The sequence below is a fragment of the Oncorhynchus tshawytscha genome, linkage group LG34 (assembly GCF_018296145.1).
Source record: "Oncorhynchus tshawytscha isolate Ot180627B linkage group LG34, Otsh_v2.0, whole genome shotgun sequence".
In the NCBI taxonomy this organism is placed as follows: domain Eukaryota; kingdom Metazoa; phylum Chordata; class Actinopteri; order Salmoniformes; family Salmonidae; genus Oncorhynchus; species Oncorhynchus tshawytscha.
The window spans coordinates 7,355,952-7,377,207 of NC_056462.1; the positions used below are offsets into that span (position 1 = coordinate 7,355,952).

General features: G+C 46.1%; 1 protein-coding gene across 19 annotated transcripts in view; it reads left to right on the forward strand.

Annotated features, from left to right (window-relative positions):
- sorbs2a (sorbin and SH3 domain containing 2a) overlaps nucleotides 1–21,256 on the forward strand; it is a 105,451-nt gene that overhangs the window by 55,754 nt on the left and 28,441 nt on the right. For 11 of the 19 annotated variants that reach the window (XM_042311999.1, XM_042312004.1, XM_042312007.1 and 8 more), the window contains 10 exons: nucleotides 745–834; nucleotides 6,841–6,867; nucleotides 7,015–7,136; nucleotides 8,892–9,329; nucleotides 10,187–10,316; nucleotides 11,501–11,661; nucleotides 12,814–12,880; nucleotides 15,616–15,669; nucleotides 15,974–16,184; nucleotides 16,418–16,532. In XM_042311999.1, coding sequence (XP_042167933.1) covers nucleotides 745–834; nucleotides 6,841–6,867; nucleotides 7,015–7,136; nucleotides 8,892–9,329; nucleotides 10,187–10,316; nucleotides 11,501–11,661; nucleotides 12,814–12,880; nucleotides 15,616–15,669; nucleotides 15,974–16,184; nucleotides 16,418–16,532 — 1,415 coding nt within the window. Of the gene's footprint in view, nucleotides 1–744; nucleotides 835–6,840; nucleotides 6,868–7,014; nucleotides 7,137–7,989; nucleotides 8,505–8,891; nucleotides 9,330–10,186; nucleotides 10,317–11,500; nucleotides 11,662–12,813; nucleotides 12,881–15,615; nucleotides 15,670–15,973; nucleotides 16,185–16,417; nucleotides 16,533–21,256 lie in introns of those variants that run through there. The other 8 variants (XM_042312005.1, XM_042312006.1, XM_042312002.1 and 5 more) reach the window with 7 other exon arrangements.

The window sequence follows — 21,256 nt, forward strand, 5'->3', positions numbered from 1 at the left end:
TACTACCTAAATTGGCCCGACCAACCAGTGCTCCCGCACATTGGCTAACCGGGCTATCTGCATTGTGTCCCACCAACCCCTCTTTTTACGCTTCTGCTACTCTCTGTTCATCATATATGCATAGTCACTTTAACGATACCTACATGTACATAATACCTCAATAAGCCTAACTAACAGGTGTCTGTATATAGCCTTGCTACACTTTTTTTTCAAATGTCTTTTTACTGTTTTATTTCTTTACTTACACACACACACACCTTTTTTTGCGCACCATTGGTTAGAGCCTGTAAGTAAGCATATCACTGTACGGTCTACACCTGTTGTGTTCGGCGCACATGACAAACTTTGATTTGATATTGACAACCTAAGAGAGTGGACACAAACAGACAAACGTGCCGGTTTTAAAGGTAGTCAACGATATGACATCGCAGTGGGCAACTTCCTGCTGACAGACCAACCACAACATACCCAGTGGGGCAACTTTCTGCTATGACTGTGTCATATTGCTGAGTCTACAGTTCTGGGGTAACTATAGGTTACTATGATGTTTGTCAGTACAGTCGACTCCCTCCATCCATCTTGATATGAGCTGTCATCCTTCTCCTGTCCCCATTGCTTATGAGAATGGAGCCATTGTAATGCATGTGCTTTGCCTCTTTCCTGGGGGCTTTGGCGTGTGTGTGCGTGCGTGCATGTGTGTGTGTGCTGCTTCTGCTGCCGTGGCTGCTGGCTGTGCTTTCCCAGACAGTGGAGGATGCGCTCGCAGCAGCACTGCCTTGCTACTCACCCTCTCCCACATGAAGCGGGTCCAGAGCGTCCCCAATCTGGCTACAGGTACACACACACACACACACACACACACACACACACCAACAAAACACACATACACAGGCCTGTACAGACTACTGTGTCATTGAGTCACACTGATGTTGAAGGGGGTAAGTGAAGGCCATGCTAACAAAGTCGAGCAATGCAACTTTTGACTGTACGCAAATAAGACGTGCGGTGCGTTCGGAAAGTATTCAGACCCCTTGACTTTTTCCACATTTTCTTACGTTACAGCCGTATTCTAAAATTGATTAATTATATACATTTTCTCATCAATCTACACACAATACACCATAATGAAAACAGATTTTTTGAATTTTTTGCAAATGTATAAAAACAAAACTTATTTACATAAGTATTCAGACCCTTTTCCATGAGACTCGAAATTGAGCTTATGTGCATTCTGTTTCCATTGATTATCCTTGAGGTGTTTGTACAACTTCATTGGAGTCCACCTGTGGTAAATTCAATTGATTGGACATGATTTGTAAAGGCACACACCTGTCTACAGTATATACGGTCCCACAGTTGACAGTCCATGTCAGATCAAAAACCAAGCCATGAGGTCGATGGAATTGTCCTTAGAGCTCCGAGACAGGATTGTGTCGAGGCACAGATCTGGGGAAGGGTACCAAAACATTTCTGCAGCATTGAAGGTCCCCAAGAACACAGTGGCCTCTACCATTCTTCAATGAAAAAAGAGAGCTGTCCACCCGGCCAAACTGAGCAATCAGGGGAGAAGGGCCTTGGTCAGGGAGGTGACCAAGAACCCGATGGTCACTCGGACAGAACTCCAGAGTTCCTCTGTGGAGATGGGAGTACCGTCCAGAAGGACAACCATCTCTGCAGCACTCCACCAAGCAGGCTGTTATGGTAGAGTGGCCAGACGGAAGCCACTTCTCAGTAAAAGGCACATCACAGCCTGCTTGGACTTTGCCAAAAGGCACCTAAAGGACTCAGACCATGGAAAACAAGATTCTCTAGTCGGATGAAACCAAGATTGAGCTCTTTGGCCTGAATGCCAAGTGCCATGTCTAGAGGAAACCTGGCACCATCCCTATGGTGAAGCATGGTGGTGGCAGCATCATGCTGTGGAGATGTTTTTCAGCGGCAGGGACTGGGAGACTAGTCAGGATTGAGGGAAAAAAGAATGGAGCAAAGTACAGAGATCCTTGATGAAAACCTGTTGCAGAGAACTCAGGACCTCAGACTGGGGCAATGGTTCACCTTCCAACAGGACAACGACCCTAACCACACAGCCAAGACAACACAGGAGTGGCTTCGGGACAAGTCTTGTCCCGAAGAATGAATGCCGAGTTGCCGAGCCAGAGCCCGGACTTGAACCTGATCAAACATCTCTGGAGAGACCTGGAAATAGCTGTGCAGCGACACTCCCCATCCAACCTGACAGAGCCTGAGAGGATCTGCTTGTAGCGTCATTCCAAAGACAAGTCGAGGCTGTAATCGCTGCCAAACACTTATGTAAATTAAAGGTCGACCGATTTATGATTTTTCAACGGCCATACTGTTACCAAAAAAGCTGGTACCGATTAATCGGCCGATTTTAATAATATATATATATATATGTATTTGTAATAATGACAATTACAACAACACTGAATGAACACTTTTATTTTAACTTAATATAATACATCACTAAAATCAATTTAGTCTCAAATAAATAATGAAACATGTTCAATTTGGTTTAAATAATGCAAAAACAAAGTGTTGGAGAAGTGTAGCCTAGTGGTTAGAGCATTGGACTAGTAACCGAAAGGTTGCCAGTTCAAATCCCTGAGCTGACAAGGTACAAAATCTGTCGTTCTGCCCTTGAACAGGCAGTTAACCCACTGTTCCTAGGCCGTCATTGAAAATAAGAATTTGTTCTTAACTGACTTGCCTAGTAAAATAAAGGTTAAAAAAAAGCAAAAGTGCAATATGTGCCATGCAAAAAAGCTAATGTTTAAGTTCCTTGCTCAGAACATGAGAACATATGAAAGCTGGTGGTTCCTTTTAACATGAGTCTTCAATATTCCCAGGTAAGAAGTTTTAGGTTGTAGTTATTATAGGACTATTTCTCTCTTTACCATTTGTATTTCATATACCTTTGACTATTGTATGTTCTTATAGGCACTATAGTATTTCCCGCCTAATCTCGGGAGTTGATAGGCTTGAAGTCATAAACAGCTCGATGCTTGAAGCACAGCAAAGAGCTGCTGGCAAATGCAAATCATAGACTTAATTACAAGATAAGAAAAGGTGATATTTCAGTTTTTAATACATTTGCAAACATTTCTAAAAACATGTTTTTGCTTTGTCATTATGGGCTATTGTGTGTAGATTGATGAAGGACAAAAACTACTTAATACATTTTAGAATAAGGCTGTAACATAACAAAATGTGGAAAAAGTCGAGGTTTCTGAATACTTTCAGAATGCACTGTAATTGAGTAAATTACTGTAACAGTTGTTAATTTTATTAAGATGCCATTCTATTTAATAGATTCCTTGGTTTCATGTTCTATCAAGACATAAATGGCCCCTTTGTTCAAATGTTGTCTTTTCTTCCACCTCATCCCTTCCACCGCCTTGACATCATTCACTTCCTGTTGCTTTCACTTGTCTGACTCCCTGTGACAAACCGTCGTTTGTCATCCTCCGGGACCAGCGTCCTTCTCACCATCTGTCACTCCTTTCCGTCTCCTTTCTCCTCTGCTATCACTCAATATCACTCTCTTTTCCTCATGTCAGTTTCTCAGAGCTTTGCTGCGATTGGGTAAGACTGGGCTCTGTTTGAGTTAAGAGGGAATTCCCAACCTGCTTTGCAGCGGATGTGTGCACTGTACACGGTTGGGCGTGACCACTAAAAATGGTACTGTGGTGGCTCGAAACCATAGCAACCCTGACTCACCCTTACCATTTCTGCTCTGAACTTGGATCTAGTGAGATACCGACAGGGATTTTGTGTGTTTATTAATTCATAGACTGATATCAAACACAAATATTGCTTGTATTGTACAGTGTAAAGCACGGTTCCCCAACTGGCGGCACGCGGGCCAAATCTTGCCTGCCAGCAATATTATTTGGCCCCACAAATGAATTCTGAATATCTTTTATGCTACCGACATAATGCAATAGTTACATTTAACTTCATTCATGAGGAGAGAGAATGAAGAACAGTCAACTAATAAAGCAGGCAACGGACCATTTTGTGATGCTGAAACGTAAAGCTGCAACCCCAGCGCAATCAATAGGAGGTGAACAGCACCTGGTACTGAAAATATAGCTAAGTTGTTATGCAAGTTTTGCACAGCAACAGATGGAGAAGAACTACACCAGTTGAGTAATTGATTTCAACAAAAATCTTTATAATTCACAAACAACCAGAGGGCATAATTGGAGTCTATTTCTTCAGAGCCTAGGCCTAAATCAAATAACTTGGCCTACCTCAGCCAGAGGCCTACTTACAATGGCAACTGACCAAAAATGTAGCATCCTATACAAAACAATAATTTAAAGGGAAAAAAAGATGCTGTCTGTGTCTGAATGTCTATCGGGATAGCCTGCTCCTGTAGCGACAGAACAAACATAAAATACTGTCCGCTTGAGACTTAAATATCCCCGGATAAACACTCACAATAACGTTAGTATTTACTAAGTACAGTTTTATATAGGCTACTAAGTGACTTACTCAATGGGAAAAGTTGAATTTCCCCTCAGAAACAATCTTGTGCGTTCATGGAGGAAAATGGGGACTTGCAGGTGTAAGGTGACGCAAACATTGTTAGCACATAAAATGTAAGTTTCTGTATTTTTGTGCTGTATTCCTCTGAGCATGCCCCCCAAATCTCAGCACTCCTGAGCGCATCCTTGATTTGACTCGACGTCTGTAATTTAATCAGCTCAGTTTGAATTGCGGCCTCATCTCGCGAGGGTATGGATTTCTTAGCAAGAGACGATAATTCTCCACTATCAGAGGATCACGTACAAATGCAACGATATCCTCGGGCATGCTCTAGTCTTCAAATCTGGTGGAGAAGGGATCCCTCAGCTGCTTGGTGAAACCTTCCATCCCTTCTGTGACAATGCTGCCACCGGGTCCCTCTGCCTGTCGTTTCTGCAGTGTGCTGAAGTGCAGTATCCTTCCAGATGACAAGTCCAAATCCAACAACTCAAGCTTCTTAGTAAAGGCCTCAAGTTTGTCCATGTCCACGACTGTTTATCCTCTTCCTTGTCACTGCAGATTTAACCCGGTTTAAGTGACAGAATGTGTCCGCCAAAAAAAGCCGTGGGTGCAGCTCGCGTCAATGTTTCTGCATTGGACTTCTGTGTGGGGCAGGAAGGCCACTTTGAAAGTTCCATGCTTAGATTCATAATGACGTCTGCGATTTGAATTCTTTTCAAACAGCAACATTTTCATTGCAAATAAGACAGACTGGCTTGGCGTTGGGAAAATATGGTAATATTAATGCGTATCCCAGTGTACGTTCCTCCCTTCCATTTTCAATACTTTTTGAGAGCGACATTGTATCTTGCTGTCAAGGAAATTGTTCTGAACAAATGTTGACGTTAAGAGAGTAGTGTATCGTACAGTAGGCGACGTAGAGCTGTTTTCCCCACCAATCAACGCAGAGAGAAATAGGCAACAATTATCATTGAATAGAGCCAAGGTGATTTTTAGGATGCAAAATTATTATGCTATTGTCACTGAATTTATTATCACTACAATTTGTAGTGTAGGCCAATTAACTGTGCTAATATTATATGCTAATTATGTTCTGGCCAAACCTATTTGACAAACTCTAGTCTGGTGCACTAGTCACTGATACAGGATCAGATATTATGCCATCCCCTATGACTAAAATCAGGATTGAGATGTACAATAATCTGATCCTAGGACTGTGTTTAAGCACAACTTCTACATCAAATCTGCTGTTTAGAACAAGATGACATATTGAAGTGCGGCCTGCCTCAGGCTGTTCGTTTTAGGAACCCAGCTAGAGCTCCGTAGGGGGTGAAACCACATGACAGGACACTTCAGCGTTTTAATTTCCCTGCCGTGAAAAGTAATGGACCCCACGTTGCTCATGGGTAACGTAGTGAAAGACATTTCCCCCGAAATTACAATGCAAGGCAACAACGGCTTCACACACGGCGGCATCAGCTATTAACGACATATCCTGTCAACGCCAAATATCTCCGGATACCCAGAATTCCCTGGGTGATGGCGTGCAGCGGGCGAAAGCTATTAAGCCTTGCCAGGGATATCAAAACACCCTCCGCACCTCATGAAATTTTCAACGCTCGTTCCGGCCACACACACACACACACACACACACACACACACACACACACATACATACACACACAAACATGCGCACAGAGAAACACTCTCGCAACACACACACACACACACAGGGGCGTGCACACACAAACACGCATGCACAGAGAAACACCCTGTGGACGGTAACACAGGGTCATGTTCAATAGGGCACAGCGTGGCAAAACGTTTTGCAACGGAAAACAAGCATTTCTTATTGGGAAAGTTCAGGTGGTACCTCCCCCTTTCACTCTGATGTGTTGCGTTTGGTGCTGAATGAGCACGACCCTGGTTTCTATCTCTCTCGCGTGCCCTGGGTCATAATGTCCTGGCTTTGTCTCTTGGCTCCATTGGCTTTTGTAAGGGCTGCGTTCAGAAGGGCACAACGTTGAGATGAGAATAGGTTGTGTAGAACACAACCTTGGGGAACATTCTGATAGAAATCGATTGTGTAGAACAGACATGCCTCTGACAGCACTCTATATTAACTGTGTCCCTTCTATGTATCATTGAGTTGTCCCCTTTTCCTTCCCTAAATGTTCCTCTCACCCTCTTTCAGCAGTCTGTCGCATTCATTTGGATATGTGTTCAAACTACTGAACCCACCATTCGAATGTCTCTTTTGCTGCATATTGTTGAGGATCATGCATACTAAAAGTCACATGTTAATGTGTGTTCATTTTCTCCTCACAGGGAGTGATTCTCACTCGTCAGATTCAGGTAACTACCATTCAATGTAGTACGTCTTGACACAATTCTCATATCCAACTTATCTTCGACTGTTCGTTGTGAAAAGGGATGCACCGTGTGTTGGCATCAAGGGGTCTAGTTGTTATGTAAGGCCTGTCACGTGTGTGTGTGTTCCAGATGCTTGGAGGTCGCGTAGCACCGACGGCCTGAGGAACGGCGACGACGTCACTTCTTCCCTGGCCGCCAAGGGCTTCCGCAGCGTCAGACCCAACCTGCAAGACAAGAAGTCCCCCACACAGGTGAATACACACACGCGCGCACACACACACATACTGTGCCTTGTTGAATTCCTATACAGATTTTTACTGTGTTTAATCATTTTAACCAGAGTATTCACACCACACTGATTGATTTTGGTGGCAAAGCTACCATTGTTGAATCCGTAGTATTAAAGCAGTATGAATCATTCTTTATCAGGGAGTTTATAATGTGAATAAATCCTACAGTGTTATTCCTTCATTCCTTCCCCACCAGTGCCTCCAGATAATTTCCTGTGAAGTTTTTCTGTTGATTCAAGTTGTAAGTTGTTTTCCCCAGCGGCTGTAAAGAGACTAATCAAAGATTCCTTTCATTCTCCAGAGGAGTGTGTGTTCAGTGTTTATGCGTCATTTGAGGAAGATGATAAACGCAGCAAGGAAGCAGTCGGCTCCACACATCTCTTCAATCTTCTAAAATGATCTTTATTTGATTCCAGGCCACATTTTTATGATGTTGGCGTCAAAGTGGAAAATAAATCGCACCACAACCTCATAAAATGTTTACAACAGAGAGGGAAAAAATGAATATATTCCGGTCAAGGGTGTATTGTTCTTGTATTCTACTTTGGCCTGGATTTTGTCTTGTCTCAGATCTTTATTTCAATCATTCCATTGGTAAACAATGTGTGTTTGTTTGCTGTTTTCTCTGATTCGAATTGGCTGCGCAGGCTGTCAATCAGGTCCCCCTCCCGCCCCCTAGGAGAGAGAGCTACCCCTCCCCCGCCACAGGTGCTATCCCCCCCTCCTACAGCTCCCTCCTAGCCGAGACCCTCGGACCCGGGATGCTAGCCCTCTCCAACGAGAAGGTCGTCCTCAAAGAGTCTTACACAGTCAAGAGCAGGTCTTCTTACTCCCACCATCAGACTACTACCACCACTTCTGCACCCCAATCTGAACCCGAACCCAACCCCCAGCCCCCACAAACAAACCCTCAGTCTCCCCTCGCCAACCCCATCCCCAATGACACCAGCAAGGTCAAAGCCTCCACAGCTACTTCCTCCACCACCACCCAGCTTCAGGCTGCAGAGCGCAAGGTGTCCTCCCTCAGACTCACCCCCGTCACCATCCCTGATCCCCCCTCCCACCAACCCATCCCCCAGCCTGAGACTCTCACCACCTCCCTTCCTCCCCCTAACCTTCCCCCGTAGAGACTCATCCATCGGCCCCCAAAGCCAGCACACAGCACACTCCCTCTCCGTCCAGATGGCCCCGCGGAACCCCAAACCACCGGGCTCCAAGGCCCCTACCCTGGAGCCCAAGGCCCCAGCCCCAGCTTCTGACCATGGGGAGGGCAGGAAGGTGAAGGCCCCCCCTCCAGTTCCACCTCTACCGTCTGCAGCGAATGTGGTGGTACTATAACTGACTTCCAGTTTCCTAATCAACCTCCGTCAGTTATTCTTCAACTGCACCACTGTGGTTTGTCAGGCACAACCAACCAACCAGACTAACTGGGATTGTGTGTTTGTGCATTTGTCAGGGGGATGGCCAGATTTAGAAGCACAGTGTGTTTTGTTCAGTGTCAGATATCTGATTGCACTAATCCAATCTCTTACCCCACAGTGAAGGTAACAACAGTCTGCCCACTATAATGCAGTGTGACAAAACACCACATCGTTTCCTGTCACACAGTGTCACTTCCTGTCCTGTTTGGACCACCCAACCATGCACAGCCGCATCAGTTTAAACTCTCTCACCCTCCCTTTCTTCCTCCTCCATAACCCCCTTCCATCCTACCAGGGCTCGCCTTCTCACCCCTGCTTCCCCGACCACAGAGCCCGGCGCTCACCTTACAACCAAAGCGCCGACTCACTGGACTACCTGGCGGGCTTCAAAGCTCTGTCGCCCACCCCGTACGCCCCATCCCCATACGCCACCTTGGAGCGCGGTGGGGGGGACCGAATGCAAAAAATTGGCATAGTCGGCGGGGTTAGAGTAAGCGTGGTTAGTGCTGATGGATGTATGGGGGGCATGTCACCCTCGCTCTCCCCAGTGACAGTGTCAGCGCTCAGCCAGTACTCATCCTCCACGGCAGGCCTCCTGGAGGAGCTCCAGATCTGCAGCCTAGACTCCCCCGGCGTGTCTCCCTCGCCCACCCTCAGCCACATGTCGACCTCCGCGTCCACCACGGGCAACGACGAGGCGCCGCCGCTAACCTCCGCCGCTGCTGCCACTAACGTAACTATCCCCCCCGCACCCCCACAACGTCGCTAACTACTGGCTACACCAAGGAAGCTTGAGCCCCCAACCCCCAAACCTGTTACCCACCCAGACATTCCAGTGTTTACAAGCTCCTCCAACTAATCCACTCACCCGTCTTTGAGTGAGGCGCTCTTGTATGCCCTACCCCCTTGTCCCGGTCATAACATCTCCCTTCGCACTCTTCTGAGGGTTTAGTCTAACAACGTCTTTGTGCGCCGTGGTCCCACCTATGTAACGTGTCTTTTGTGTGTGTTTCTCACGTACCAAGATGTGAGGATTTGTCCAACTGCCATTAACTCTTAGGCACAACAACTTATTTCCTATGTCTGTTAAATCATTGTGGGAGTTTTGATTGTTGGTCTTTCAATGTGACAGTGATGTGACACAGTCTTCTATGTTTGCACTGTGTCGTTTCTAACCAATAAGGACATCCCTGATTGCAGTAAGCCCATGTTTGTTGATTTCCAGCTACTCGACTACTTCCTTTGAACTAACCTGTTTATGTTCTCTCTGATGCAGCACGATTTTCCAATACTGTCTGTTGCACTCCTCTCCTAACAATCAGATTGACCTATTTCACTTTGGCCCTTAAAATCTACTCGTATAGTTATTTCAGTCTTACTGGTAACCTGTTCTTATCACAGACTCATCGATTCTTAGTAGCGAGTCTTTGATTCTTAACCAGCTGATAACATCATGCGGGTGTCTGTCTCATCAGTTTTGACAGCTATAAACGTTTACCCTCTGGTTCTGATGTCCCGTCTCTGTCTGTCTTCTCTCCCTCTTCATCTCCCCTCGCTCTCTCTTTTTCTCTCACTCTCTCTCCCCTCCAGGGCCAAGCTATTCAAGTGGCTATGAATGGAAGTGCGCCCCACCCCCAGAGACCCTCCTCACCCCCGGCCTACCCCCCTCTCCCCGCCTCGTTCAGCCCAGGGGTGGTTCACATGCAGAGTCGGAGCGCAGGTGAGAGCGGGTATCCCGACCTGTGTCAGCCTGGGCTGATTTTAGAATTTTTGTCTTGTGCAAGCAGGCATTTGTTCTGCTATGAACCACAATGCCATATTGCTGAGTCTACCTTTTAAAAAAATAATGAGCACAGAATAAGGCTTGACAAAAAAAAAAATTCAATCAACCACTACATAACCAGGAACTCTTACGCTAAGAACGGTCCTGAACCACAATGTACGCCTCCACACAAAGTAAGCCAATTGATTACCGGTATTCTGATGTCTGTGAATGTACGCGTAGTCACGACACTGTGGTGATTTACCTAAACCCAAACTTTGACTTTGTTCCGATGTTGATCCCCTCACTATTACTACCGCCCAGAGATAATGGCTCTTTAATGCACTTGTCTAGTTAGTTGATGTAATGGGACTATTGAGGTTTGCAGGATATGATGTATTTACACCCATTAGAGGCAGACGGGACCTAATCGATAGGGGAGCACAGTGGAAAATGAATGGCTGACAAAGTGGACCTGGCAGTGGGAATATGCTTATCGGCTCATAACTCGCATCAGCGTTGCACAGCCCTACATTTACTATGATATACTGGATACGCTGTATACACACTGAGTGTACAAAGCATTAGGAACACCTCTTTCCATGACACTGACCAGGTGAAAGCTATGATCCCTTGTTGATGACACTTCAATCAGCGTAGATGAAGGGGAAGAGACGGGTTAAACTAGGATTTTTAAGCCTTGAGACACTTGGGTTTTTCATGCTCAACATTTTCCCCGTGTGTATCAAGAATGGTGGGGGAGGGGGGGTGCAACTCAATATTAGGAAGTTGTTCTTAATGTTTGGTATACTCAGTGGATATCTCTAATAAACTTGTTTCCCCACTACTCTGAAGTGCTTGGCTAACCAACATTGTGGATAAGAGTGTGTGTGTGGTGAGGGGGCTGCTGTTTAGTTTGTGTGTGTGTGTGTGTGTGTGACTGCGTGTGTACGTCTGTATGAAATGCAGAATGTAAGGAGAGCGTGTACGTTTGTGTGTTTTCTGGGCCAGCCCATCCAAATCACTCACGTCAGTTCACTGTCCTCTCTTCCTTCCTCCATCCCTCTATTCATCCCTTTTTTTCCTCCTCTTCTCTCCCCTTCCACATACTACTCTACACTACACACACACACACCATAAAGAAGGTTCAGAGTCGGTGATGTCGGGCCACACCAGCGTGAGCAGCACGGTGCCCATCGCCCGCTTTTCAGAGGAAGAGAAGAGGGTGTCGGTCATCAAGGCGCCCCACTACGAGGGCATCGGCCCCGTGGATGACACGGGCATCCCAATCGCCATTCGCACGGTGAGGCGAGGACCCACGCAGTCACACACACGCATGCATGTACACGCAGGCATACAGACGACAAGACAAGTGCAACAAAACAAACTGTTTGGACACCTACTTTAAGAACACATTTTAAGAAGGCTTAAAAGCTCTGTTTCATTTTAAGTGGGATGAATTTCGCTACAGAGCAGTAAGCCTGTATTCCATATCTGGTGGTCGTTGAAGGTGGCTTTGTCCCACACGACACCCATGTAGCTTGGCCAAAAGTAGTGCACGATGTAGGGAACAGGGGGCCGTTTGGGATGCACTCAATGTGTGTTGTGGAGTTTCATGACTCACCGTTGTGTTTTTCCTTGGGGAACGTGGAGCACCTCTGGCCCTGACTATCCCTGTCTGCTTCTGATATGTGAGCAGGGCCCAGTGGGAGGAATGCTTTTGAGATGTCAGCAGCTTTAGACCCCTTATTCAGAGCCCTTTCTCTCTCTCTCGCCCTCTTTCTCTCTCCCTACCTTTTTATGTCCGCTAGCTATAATTAGGGACTTAGTCAAAGTCCTCTTTATTGTACTACAGGGCAATGAGCAGTCTTTTTCTCTCTCTCTCTCTGTCTCTCTCTCTGTGTGTGTGTGTGTGTGTGTGTGTGTGTGTGTGTGTGTGTGTGCCCGTATCCAAGTGTGTATGTATCTCAGCCGTCTATAACAGTACTTCAGACACTAGTCCTCGCTCTATTGTGAAGCACATGGAGAAGGGGAGAGAGGCAGAGAGAGAGACAGATGCGCTGTGCGGAAAATGTTTCTGGCCCCTCGCTGGTAACCATGGTATTAGCGGGGGTGTAGCCAGGCTTGGGCCATCTGGGTACGTCTGGTCAAACACACATACGCACACACACTCTGGAATCAAAACAGACACTTTTCTGCCTAGTCAGGTCGCGGTTGCGTCAATGCTATCGACTGGCCAAGAAATGAACTTCCGCTGTCAGCCGATGACAGATGACTGAGTGTGTCGGAGTGTGTGTGCGTGACAAACAGAAACACACAGACTTTTCTTTGCACGTGTCCTATCCATCCATCTATCCATCGATCCGCCTCTCTGGCCGCCCGTCTGTCTGCCTGCCTATCTGTCTGTCTGTCCGTAGCCTACATTGATTTCTGATTGTTTTCTCTCTCCCCACAGACGGTGGATAGGCCGAAGGACTGGTACAAGACCATGTTCAAGCAGATCCACATGGTTCACAAAGCAGGTGGGGTGGATGTACAGTAGACTGGAGGAGACCGTACACTGTGTCCATTGCAATGTGTACGGTCAAATCCCATTTTATTGGTCCCATGTGTCTAATACAACAGGTGGGGGGTGTGCACTATATATACAAAAGGATGTGGACATCCCTTCAAATTAGTGGATTCGGTTATTTCAGCTGCACCCGTTGCTGACAGGTGTATAAAATCGAGCGCATAGCCATGCAATCTCCATAGACAAACATCGGCTGTAGAATGGCCTTACTGAAGAGCTCAGTGACTTTCAACGTGGTACCGTCATAGGATGCCAATTTCCCAACAAGTCAGTTTGTCAAATTTCTGCCCTGCTAGATCCCCCGGTCAACTGTAAGTGCTGTTATTGTGAAGTAGAAACGTCTAGGAGCAACAACAGCTCGGCCACGAAGTGGTAGGCCACACAAGCTCACAGAACGGGTCCGCTGAGTGTTGGAGCGCATAGGGTGTAAAAAATTGTCTGTCCTCCGTTGCAACACTCTCTACGAGTTCCAAACTGCTTCTGGAAGCAACGTCAGCACAAGAACTGTTCGTCGTGAGCTTCATGAAATGGGTTTCAGCCTAAGATCACCATGCGCAATGCCAAGCGTCGGCTGGAGTGGTGTAAAGCTCCTTGCGATTGGAGCAGTGGAAATGCGTTCTCTGGAGTGATGAATCACGCTTCGCCATCTGGCAGTCTGACGGACAACTCTAGGTTTGGGGGATGCCAGGAGAACGGGACCTGCCCCAATGAATAGTGGCAACTGTAAAGTTTGGTGGAGGAGGAATAATGGTGTGGGCAGTTTTTCATGGTTTGGGCTAGTCCCCTTAATTCCAGTGAAGGGAAATCTTAACGCTACAGCATACACTGACATTCTAGACGATTCTGCACTTCCAACTTTGTGGCAAATGTTTGGGGAAGGCCCTTTCCTGTTTCAGCATGAGAATGCCCCCGAGCACAAAGTGAGGTCCATACAGAAATGAGTTGTCGAGATTGGTGTGGAAGAACTTGACTGGCCCACATAGAGCCCTGACCTCAACCCCATCAAACATACGTTGGGATTAATTGGATCGCCGACTGCAAGCCAGGCCAATGTCAGTGCCTGACCTCACTAATGCTCTTGTGGCTGAATGGAAGCAAGTCCCCGCAGCAATGTTCCATCTAATGGAAAGCCTTCCCAGAAGAATGGAGGCTGTTATACCAGCAAAGGGGGGACCCAACTCCATATTAATGCCCATGATTTTGGAATGAGATGTTCAGCAGGTGTCCACATACTTTTAGGTCATGTAGTGTATATGTGTGTGGATGGACATGCATGTGTTGTGTTTGTGTGTGTGGGTTTCTCTATGTGCCCTTGTTGAGGCAGAACTCATTAGACAGACAGAGTGTAGAAGGGGGGAGAGACTGAGACGGATACAGGGAGGGCAATAGAAAGAAAGAAGAGGGAGGGACTGAGACAGATACAGGGAGGGCAATAGAAAGAGAAAGAAGAGGGAGGGACTGAGAGAAGGGGGGAGAAGATGGATACAGGGAGGGCAATAGAAAGAGAAAGGAGGGAGGGACTGAGACAGATACAGGAGGGCAATAGAAAGAGAAAGAAGAGGGAGGGACTGACTGAGATGGATACAGGGAGGGCAATAGAAAGAGAAAGAAGGGGAGAGACTGAGACGGATACAGGGAGGGCAATAGAAAGAAAGAAGAGGGAGGGACTGAGTGGGAGAAGGGGGGAGAGACTGAGATGGATACAGGGAGGGCAATAGAAAGAAAGAAGAGGGAGGGACTGAGACAGATACAGGGAGGGCAATAGAAAGAGAAAGAAGAGGGAGGGACTGAGACGGATACAGGGAGGGCAATAGAAAGAGAAAGAAGAGGGAGGGACTGAGACGGATACAGGGAGGGCAATAGAAAGAGAAAGAAGAGGGAGAGACTGAGACGGATACAGGGAGGGCAATAGAAAGAGAAAGAAGAGGGAGGGACTGAGACGGATACAGGGAGGGCAATAGAAAGAGAAAGAAGAGGGAGGGACTGAGACGGATACAGGGAGGGCAATAGAAAGAGAAAGAAGAGGGAGGGACTGAGACGGATACAGGGAGGGCAATAGAAAGAGAAAGAAGAGGGAGGGACTGAGACGGATACAGGGAGGGCAATAGAAAGAGAAAGAAGAGGGAGGGACTGAGACGGATACAGGGAGGGCAATAGAAAGAGAAAGAAGAGGGAGGGACTGAGACGGATACAGGGAGGGCAATAGAAAGAGAAAGAAGAGGGAGGGACTGAGACGGATACAGGGAGGGCAATAGAAAGAGAAAGAAGAGGGAGGGACTGAGTGGGAGAAGCGGCGTCTAATCAAACCTACAGATGCACTGCCGCGATCGCTGCTCCGTTGTGTGTGCGTCACCAAATCACATAGTCAATACAAGGCATATTTGTTCTTAACAACACACACACACACACACACACAAAGTATATTGTAGTTCTCAAAGGATAATGTCAATAGTCAGCCCTTCATTATCCTGGGTCCTTATACTTTGATCTTCAGTATTCACCCTGCTGATAAGCTACCTAGGGTGCCTTAGTGTGCCCACTGATGTTTTCCCTGAGATGGGCAGAATATTTCTGCAGTAATGGAGGTAGGGAATCTGTGTGTGTGTGCGCACAAATGGAGGCAGGGAAAAGGGTGGTCTCGGCAGGGTGTGTGTGTTCTGCTCACCTTCTTCCGTGTTTTTACAGATGACGACTATGCCGACTCGTACAACGCCACATACACTGTCAGCGGTGACAGTGGTAAGCGTCTCAAAGATCTCTTATTGAAGATTCAAATGTATGCCGCTGGTTCATCACGTTGTCCTGTGTTCAAGGACAATGAAAACACCTGACTCACAAGAATGCTTAGTTTACCAGCCCCTTCTTCTCCTTTCCTTCCACTCTTTGTCTATCGCTCTCTTTCTATTTTTTCCGCCCCACCATATATCTCTCTCTCTATTCTTCCTCCACCTCTTTCTCTATTTTCTCTCTTCTCTCCTCTCTCTTTCTATCTCTATCTATATTTCTCTTTCTATCTATATCTCTCTCTCCTATCTATCTATAGACACATATGGTCAGTCCTCCAACCCCACCGTGGCCTACCCTCCCCCCAGGACACAAACGTACCGGCCCCTGGCCAAGAGCCCGTCGGACAATGGAGGCCCCGGGACCTTCAGGGAGCCCTCCCCCGTGCCACCGCCACCCCCGCCCAAGCCCTCCCTCCTACAGCTGAGGTCCAGAGACAGCGACCGGGAGCGAGACTCTCCCGACACCATGTAAGACACTGCGATCTGGTTTTCTTTCACTTGGTCCTAGACCAATGGCCTGTTAGTCTACATCTTAGGCCTAGTCTGCAATGTAGGCCTAGACATAGGCTTTGTCCTTACCTAGGCCTAGTCACTTGAGACCCTCACTGTAGGTGATACCTTAGACCTAGATCCTAGGTCTAGGTCTCATCTTAAACTAGGTCCAAGATCACACTGATGTTTTTCATTTATTTTCTCACCAGGAATCAGTGGGGCCCTCCCGATAGGAAAGTGGACACTAGAAAGTACCGCGCTGAACCCAGGAGTATATTCGAGTACGAGCCAGGGAAATCATCCATTCTGGAGCAGGAGAGGCCGGTGAGTGCCCAAAAGCACGTCTTGTCACTTTTTGTATTAGCCTACATCAGGGTGTCAAACTCAATTCCCGGAGGGCCATGTGTTTCCTGGTTTTTGTTATTCCCTTTCAATTGGTGTCCAATTAGACTGCCATAAATGAACCCAACAACCAGGTGAGGAGAGTTCCTAACTAATCCAAGGGAGGAGAGAAAACCCGCTGACACTTAGCCCTTCAGGAATTTAGTTTGACACCCCTGGCCTACATTGTCATTATCTAAGCCATTTAAAACTCCCCGTAATCACCCTCTAATCTACAGCGTCCTTGTTTCCTAATAAGCGAGTGATCTCCAACTCTCGGTCCTGGAGAGCTAGGTGTAGGCTTTTGTTCCTACCCAGCACGAATACACCCGATTCCAGATATTAAGATCCAGAGTGAATAAGAGGTGTGTTTTTGGAGCTGGGTTGGAACAAAACCCTGTAAACACCAAGGCTCTGTCTACAGGAACAGAGTTGGAGACCCCTGACCTATGCTCTAGGAAGAAGCCTTTAGAGGTGCTGTACCTCAACCATTAGGGGGATAAAGGCATTTCTATTACGTGTCCTGAAGTGGTCGAACTGTCTGACTGCTATTTTGGGCTGATATGCTTGTTAAGGTTGAGTAGGAAAGCAATTATATAATAGTGGTATTTTTAAGCCTGAGGGGGTACTGATCCTTGAATGTGTATTTTTAGAAAGGTAATGGCCTTTGAGTGTTAATAATATAGATGTTCTGTTAGTGAACTTAAGTTTCGTAATAATGTCAATTCTGAAATTAGTCATGAAACTAATTTAAGATGTATTAATGTCCCATGTGCTTTATATGCACCTTTATGTACACTGCTCAAAAAAATAAAGGGAACACTTCAACAACACAATGTAACTCCCAAGTCAATCACATGAGGCTAGACCTCATGTGGCTGGAGTGTGTCAGCAGTTCCTGCAAGAGGAAGGCATTGATGCTATGGACTGGCCCGCCTATTCCCCAGACCTGAATCCAATTGAGCACATCTGGGACATCATGTCTCGCTCCATGCACCACAGACTGTCCAGGAGTTGGCGAATGCTTTAGTCCAGGTCTGGGAGGAGATCCCTCAGGAGACCATCCGCCACCTCATCAGGAGCATGCCCAGGCATGGTAGGGAGGTTATACAGGCACGTGGAGGCCACACACTACTGAGCATTACACACTACTGACATTACATCAAAGTTGGATCAGCCTGTAGTGTGGTATTCCACTTTTAATTTTGAGTGTGACTCCAAATCCAAACCTCCATGGGTTGATAAATTTGATTTCCATTGATGATTTTTGTGTTATTTTGTTGTCAGCACACTCAACTATGTAAAGAAAAAAGTATTTAATAAGAATATTTCATTCATTCAGATCTAGGATGTGTTATTTTAGTGTTCCCTTTATTTTTTTGAGCAGTGTATATACAGTGCATCCGGAAAGTATTCAGACCCCTTGACATTTTACACATTTTGTTACAGCCTTACAGTGCTTTGCAAAAGTATTCATCCCCCTTGGCGTTATTCTTATTTTGTTGCATTACAACCTGTAATTTAAATAGGTTCTTATTTGTTTTTCATGTAGTGGACATACACAAAATAGTCCAAATTGGTGAAGTAAAATGAAAGTCTCAGAGCCTGCAACACCACTAAGCAAGCGGCACCATGACGACCAAAGGAGTACAGATCAGGGTTGGGTTATAAAAAAGTATCCGAAACTTTGAACATCCCACGGCGCACCATTAAATCAATTATTAAAAAATGTAAAGAATATGGCACCACAACAAACCTGCCAAGAGGGCCACCCACAAACTCACAGACCAGGCAAGGAGGGCATTAATCTGCAAAGCTCCACAGCGGAGATTGGAGTATCTGTCCAAAGGACCACTTTAAGCTGTACACTCCACAGAGCTGGGCTTTACGGAAGAGTGGCCATTGCTTAAAGATGAAAATAAGCAAACACGTTTGGTGTTCTCCAAAAGGCATATGGGAGACTCCCCAAACACATAGGAGATGGTACTCTGGTTTGATGAGACTAAAATGTAGCTTTTTGGCCATCAAGGAAAGCGCTGTGTCTGGCGCAAACCCAACACCTTTCATCCCCCCGAGAACCCTATCCCCACAGTGAAGCATGGTGGTGGCAGCAGCATCATGCTGTGGGGATGTTTTCATCAGCAGGGATTGGGAAACTGGTCAGAATTGAAGGAATGATGATGGCGCTAAATACAGGGAATTTCTTGAAGGAAACCTGTTTGTCTTCCAGAGATTTGAGACTGGGGCAGAAGTTCACCTTCCAGCAGGACAATGACCCTAAGCATACTGCTAAAGCAACACTTGAGTGGTTTAAGGGAACATTTAAAGACCTCAATCTAATTGAGAATCTGTGGTATGACTTAAAGATTGTTGTACACCAGCGGAACCCATCCAACTTGAAGGTGCTGAAGCAGTTTTGCCTTGAAGAATGGGCAAAAATCCCAGTGGCAAGATGTGCCAAGCTTATAGAGACATACCCCAAGAGACTTGCAGATGTAATTGCTGTAAAAGGTGGCTCTACAAAGTATTGACTTTGTGGGGTGAATAGTTATGCACGCTCAAGTTTTCTGTTGTTTTTGTTTTGTTTGTTTCACAATAGAAAAATGTTGCATCCTCAGTGGTAGGCATGTTGTCTAAATCAAATGATCTATTTTAATTCTAGGTTGTAATGCAAGAAAATAGGAAAAATGCCAAGGGGGGTGAATACTTTCGTAAGCCACTGTATTTTAACATTGATAAAATTACTTTTTTTCCCTCATCAATCTATAGACAATACCCCATGATAACAAAGCAAAAACAAGTCATTATTTATTTAGTTTTTTGCTGTTTCTATTGATCATCCTTGAGATGTTTCTAGAACTTGAAGTCCACCTGTGGTATATGCATTTGATTGGACAGGTGTGTGCCTTTCCAAATCATGTCCATATACGTTCCCACAGTTGAAAACCAAGCCATGAGGTCGTAGGAATTGTCCGTAGAGCTCTGAGACAAGATTGTGTCGAGGCACAGATCTGGGGAAGGGTACCAAAAAATAACTGCAGGATTGAAGGTCCCCTAGAACACAGTGGCCTCCATCATTCTTAAATGGGAGAAGTTTTGAACCACAAAGACTCTATCTAGATCTGTCCGCACATGACAGCCCCTTTTGAGTTTGCCAAAAGGCACCTAAAGGAATCTCAGACCATGATAAACAAGAATCTCTGGTCTGATGAACCATAGATTGAACTCGGCCTGAATGCCAAGCATGTCTGGAGAAAACCTGGCACCATACCTACGGTGACTAATCAGGATTGAGGGAAAGATGAATGGAGCAAAGTACAGAGGTCCTTGATGGAAAACCTGCTCCAGAGCCCTCAGGACCTCAGACTTGGGCGTAGGTTCACCTTCCAACAGGACAGCAACCCTAAGCACACAGCCAAGACAACGCAGGAGTGACTTCGAGACAAGTCTCTTGAATGTCCTTGAGTTGCCCAACCAGAGCCCGGACTTGAACCCAATCAAGCATCTCTGGAGAGACCTGAAAATGGCTGTGCAGCGACGACGCTCCCCATCCAAACTGACGGCGCTTGAGAGGATTTGCAGAGAATGGGAGAAACTCCCCAAAGGCAGGTGTGCCAAGCTTGTAGCCTCATACCCAAGAAGACTTGAGGCTTTATTTGCTGCCAAAGGTGCTTCAACAACGTCCCGAGTAAAGAGTCTGAATAGTTATGTAAATGTCATGTTTAAAATAAAATAAAATGTATTTGATTTGTCATTACGGGGTATTGTGTGTAGATTGATTAGGGAAAAACTAACCATTTAATTCATTTTAGAATAAAGTTGTAACGTAACAAAATGTGGAAAAAGTCAAGGGGTCTGAATACTTTCCCAATGCTCTGTAGGCCTAGAAGCAAGCTTATATTTGGATTTCCATAAAGTGTACCCATTTAAATGTATTCAACGGACAGTGTTCACTCCTTTTTTAAATGGTTTCCTTTTCACGCAATCACCTTCCGGAGGGCGTCAAAACTGAAGCGGAGGTTTTGTGTTGTGGTGTTGTGCCCAATTATAGCAATTGTGTGGGCTAGAAGTAGGGGGAAATAATGTCTAGATGCATTTACAGTGGAGATCAGGTTAATGAATTGGCTGGCTGGGCTGATGGGACAGTGAATGCGTAGGGATTTCTCAGATGGAACAGAAAACAAAATGCCCGTTTTTGCGTCAAATGCTTACCAATGCTAAACTGTTTTTGTTTTTTTGTATGGCTTAGAATGCGTCTCAACCAATCACAATGCTTGTTTTGACCAACCCGTTGTAAAGCATTTCAGTGACCTTTTTAACAAAATGTAATGGACCACAAAGGCAAAAGGTTGGAATCTTCTTTTCACTTCCTATCTGTGTGTTACCCATTGTATTGGTGAGGCTGGGGTTATTTGCTCCATGGAATTGAGGGCAAGAGGTGACGTGAGGGGATAGTTGTGTATTATATCACCTGTATTGGACTGGTCAACCATCCTCCTGGAGAGCCTGTCGCAATGCAGGGTTTTGCTCCAACCCTGTTGGAGCGACATCTTGCAGGAGGAGGGTCGGCCATCCACGTGCTAGTCTGTCTGCTCCATGGACTTGAGGGTGATCGTTTAGGAGAGAGAGAGGGAGGTAAAGGAGGAGGGGGGTGAAAGAGAACTCTT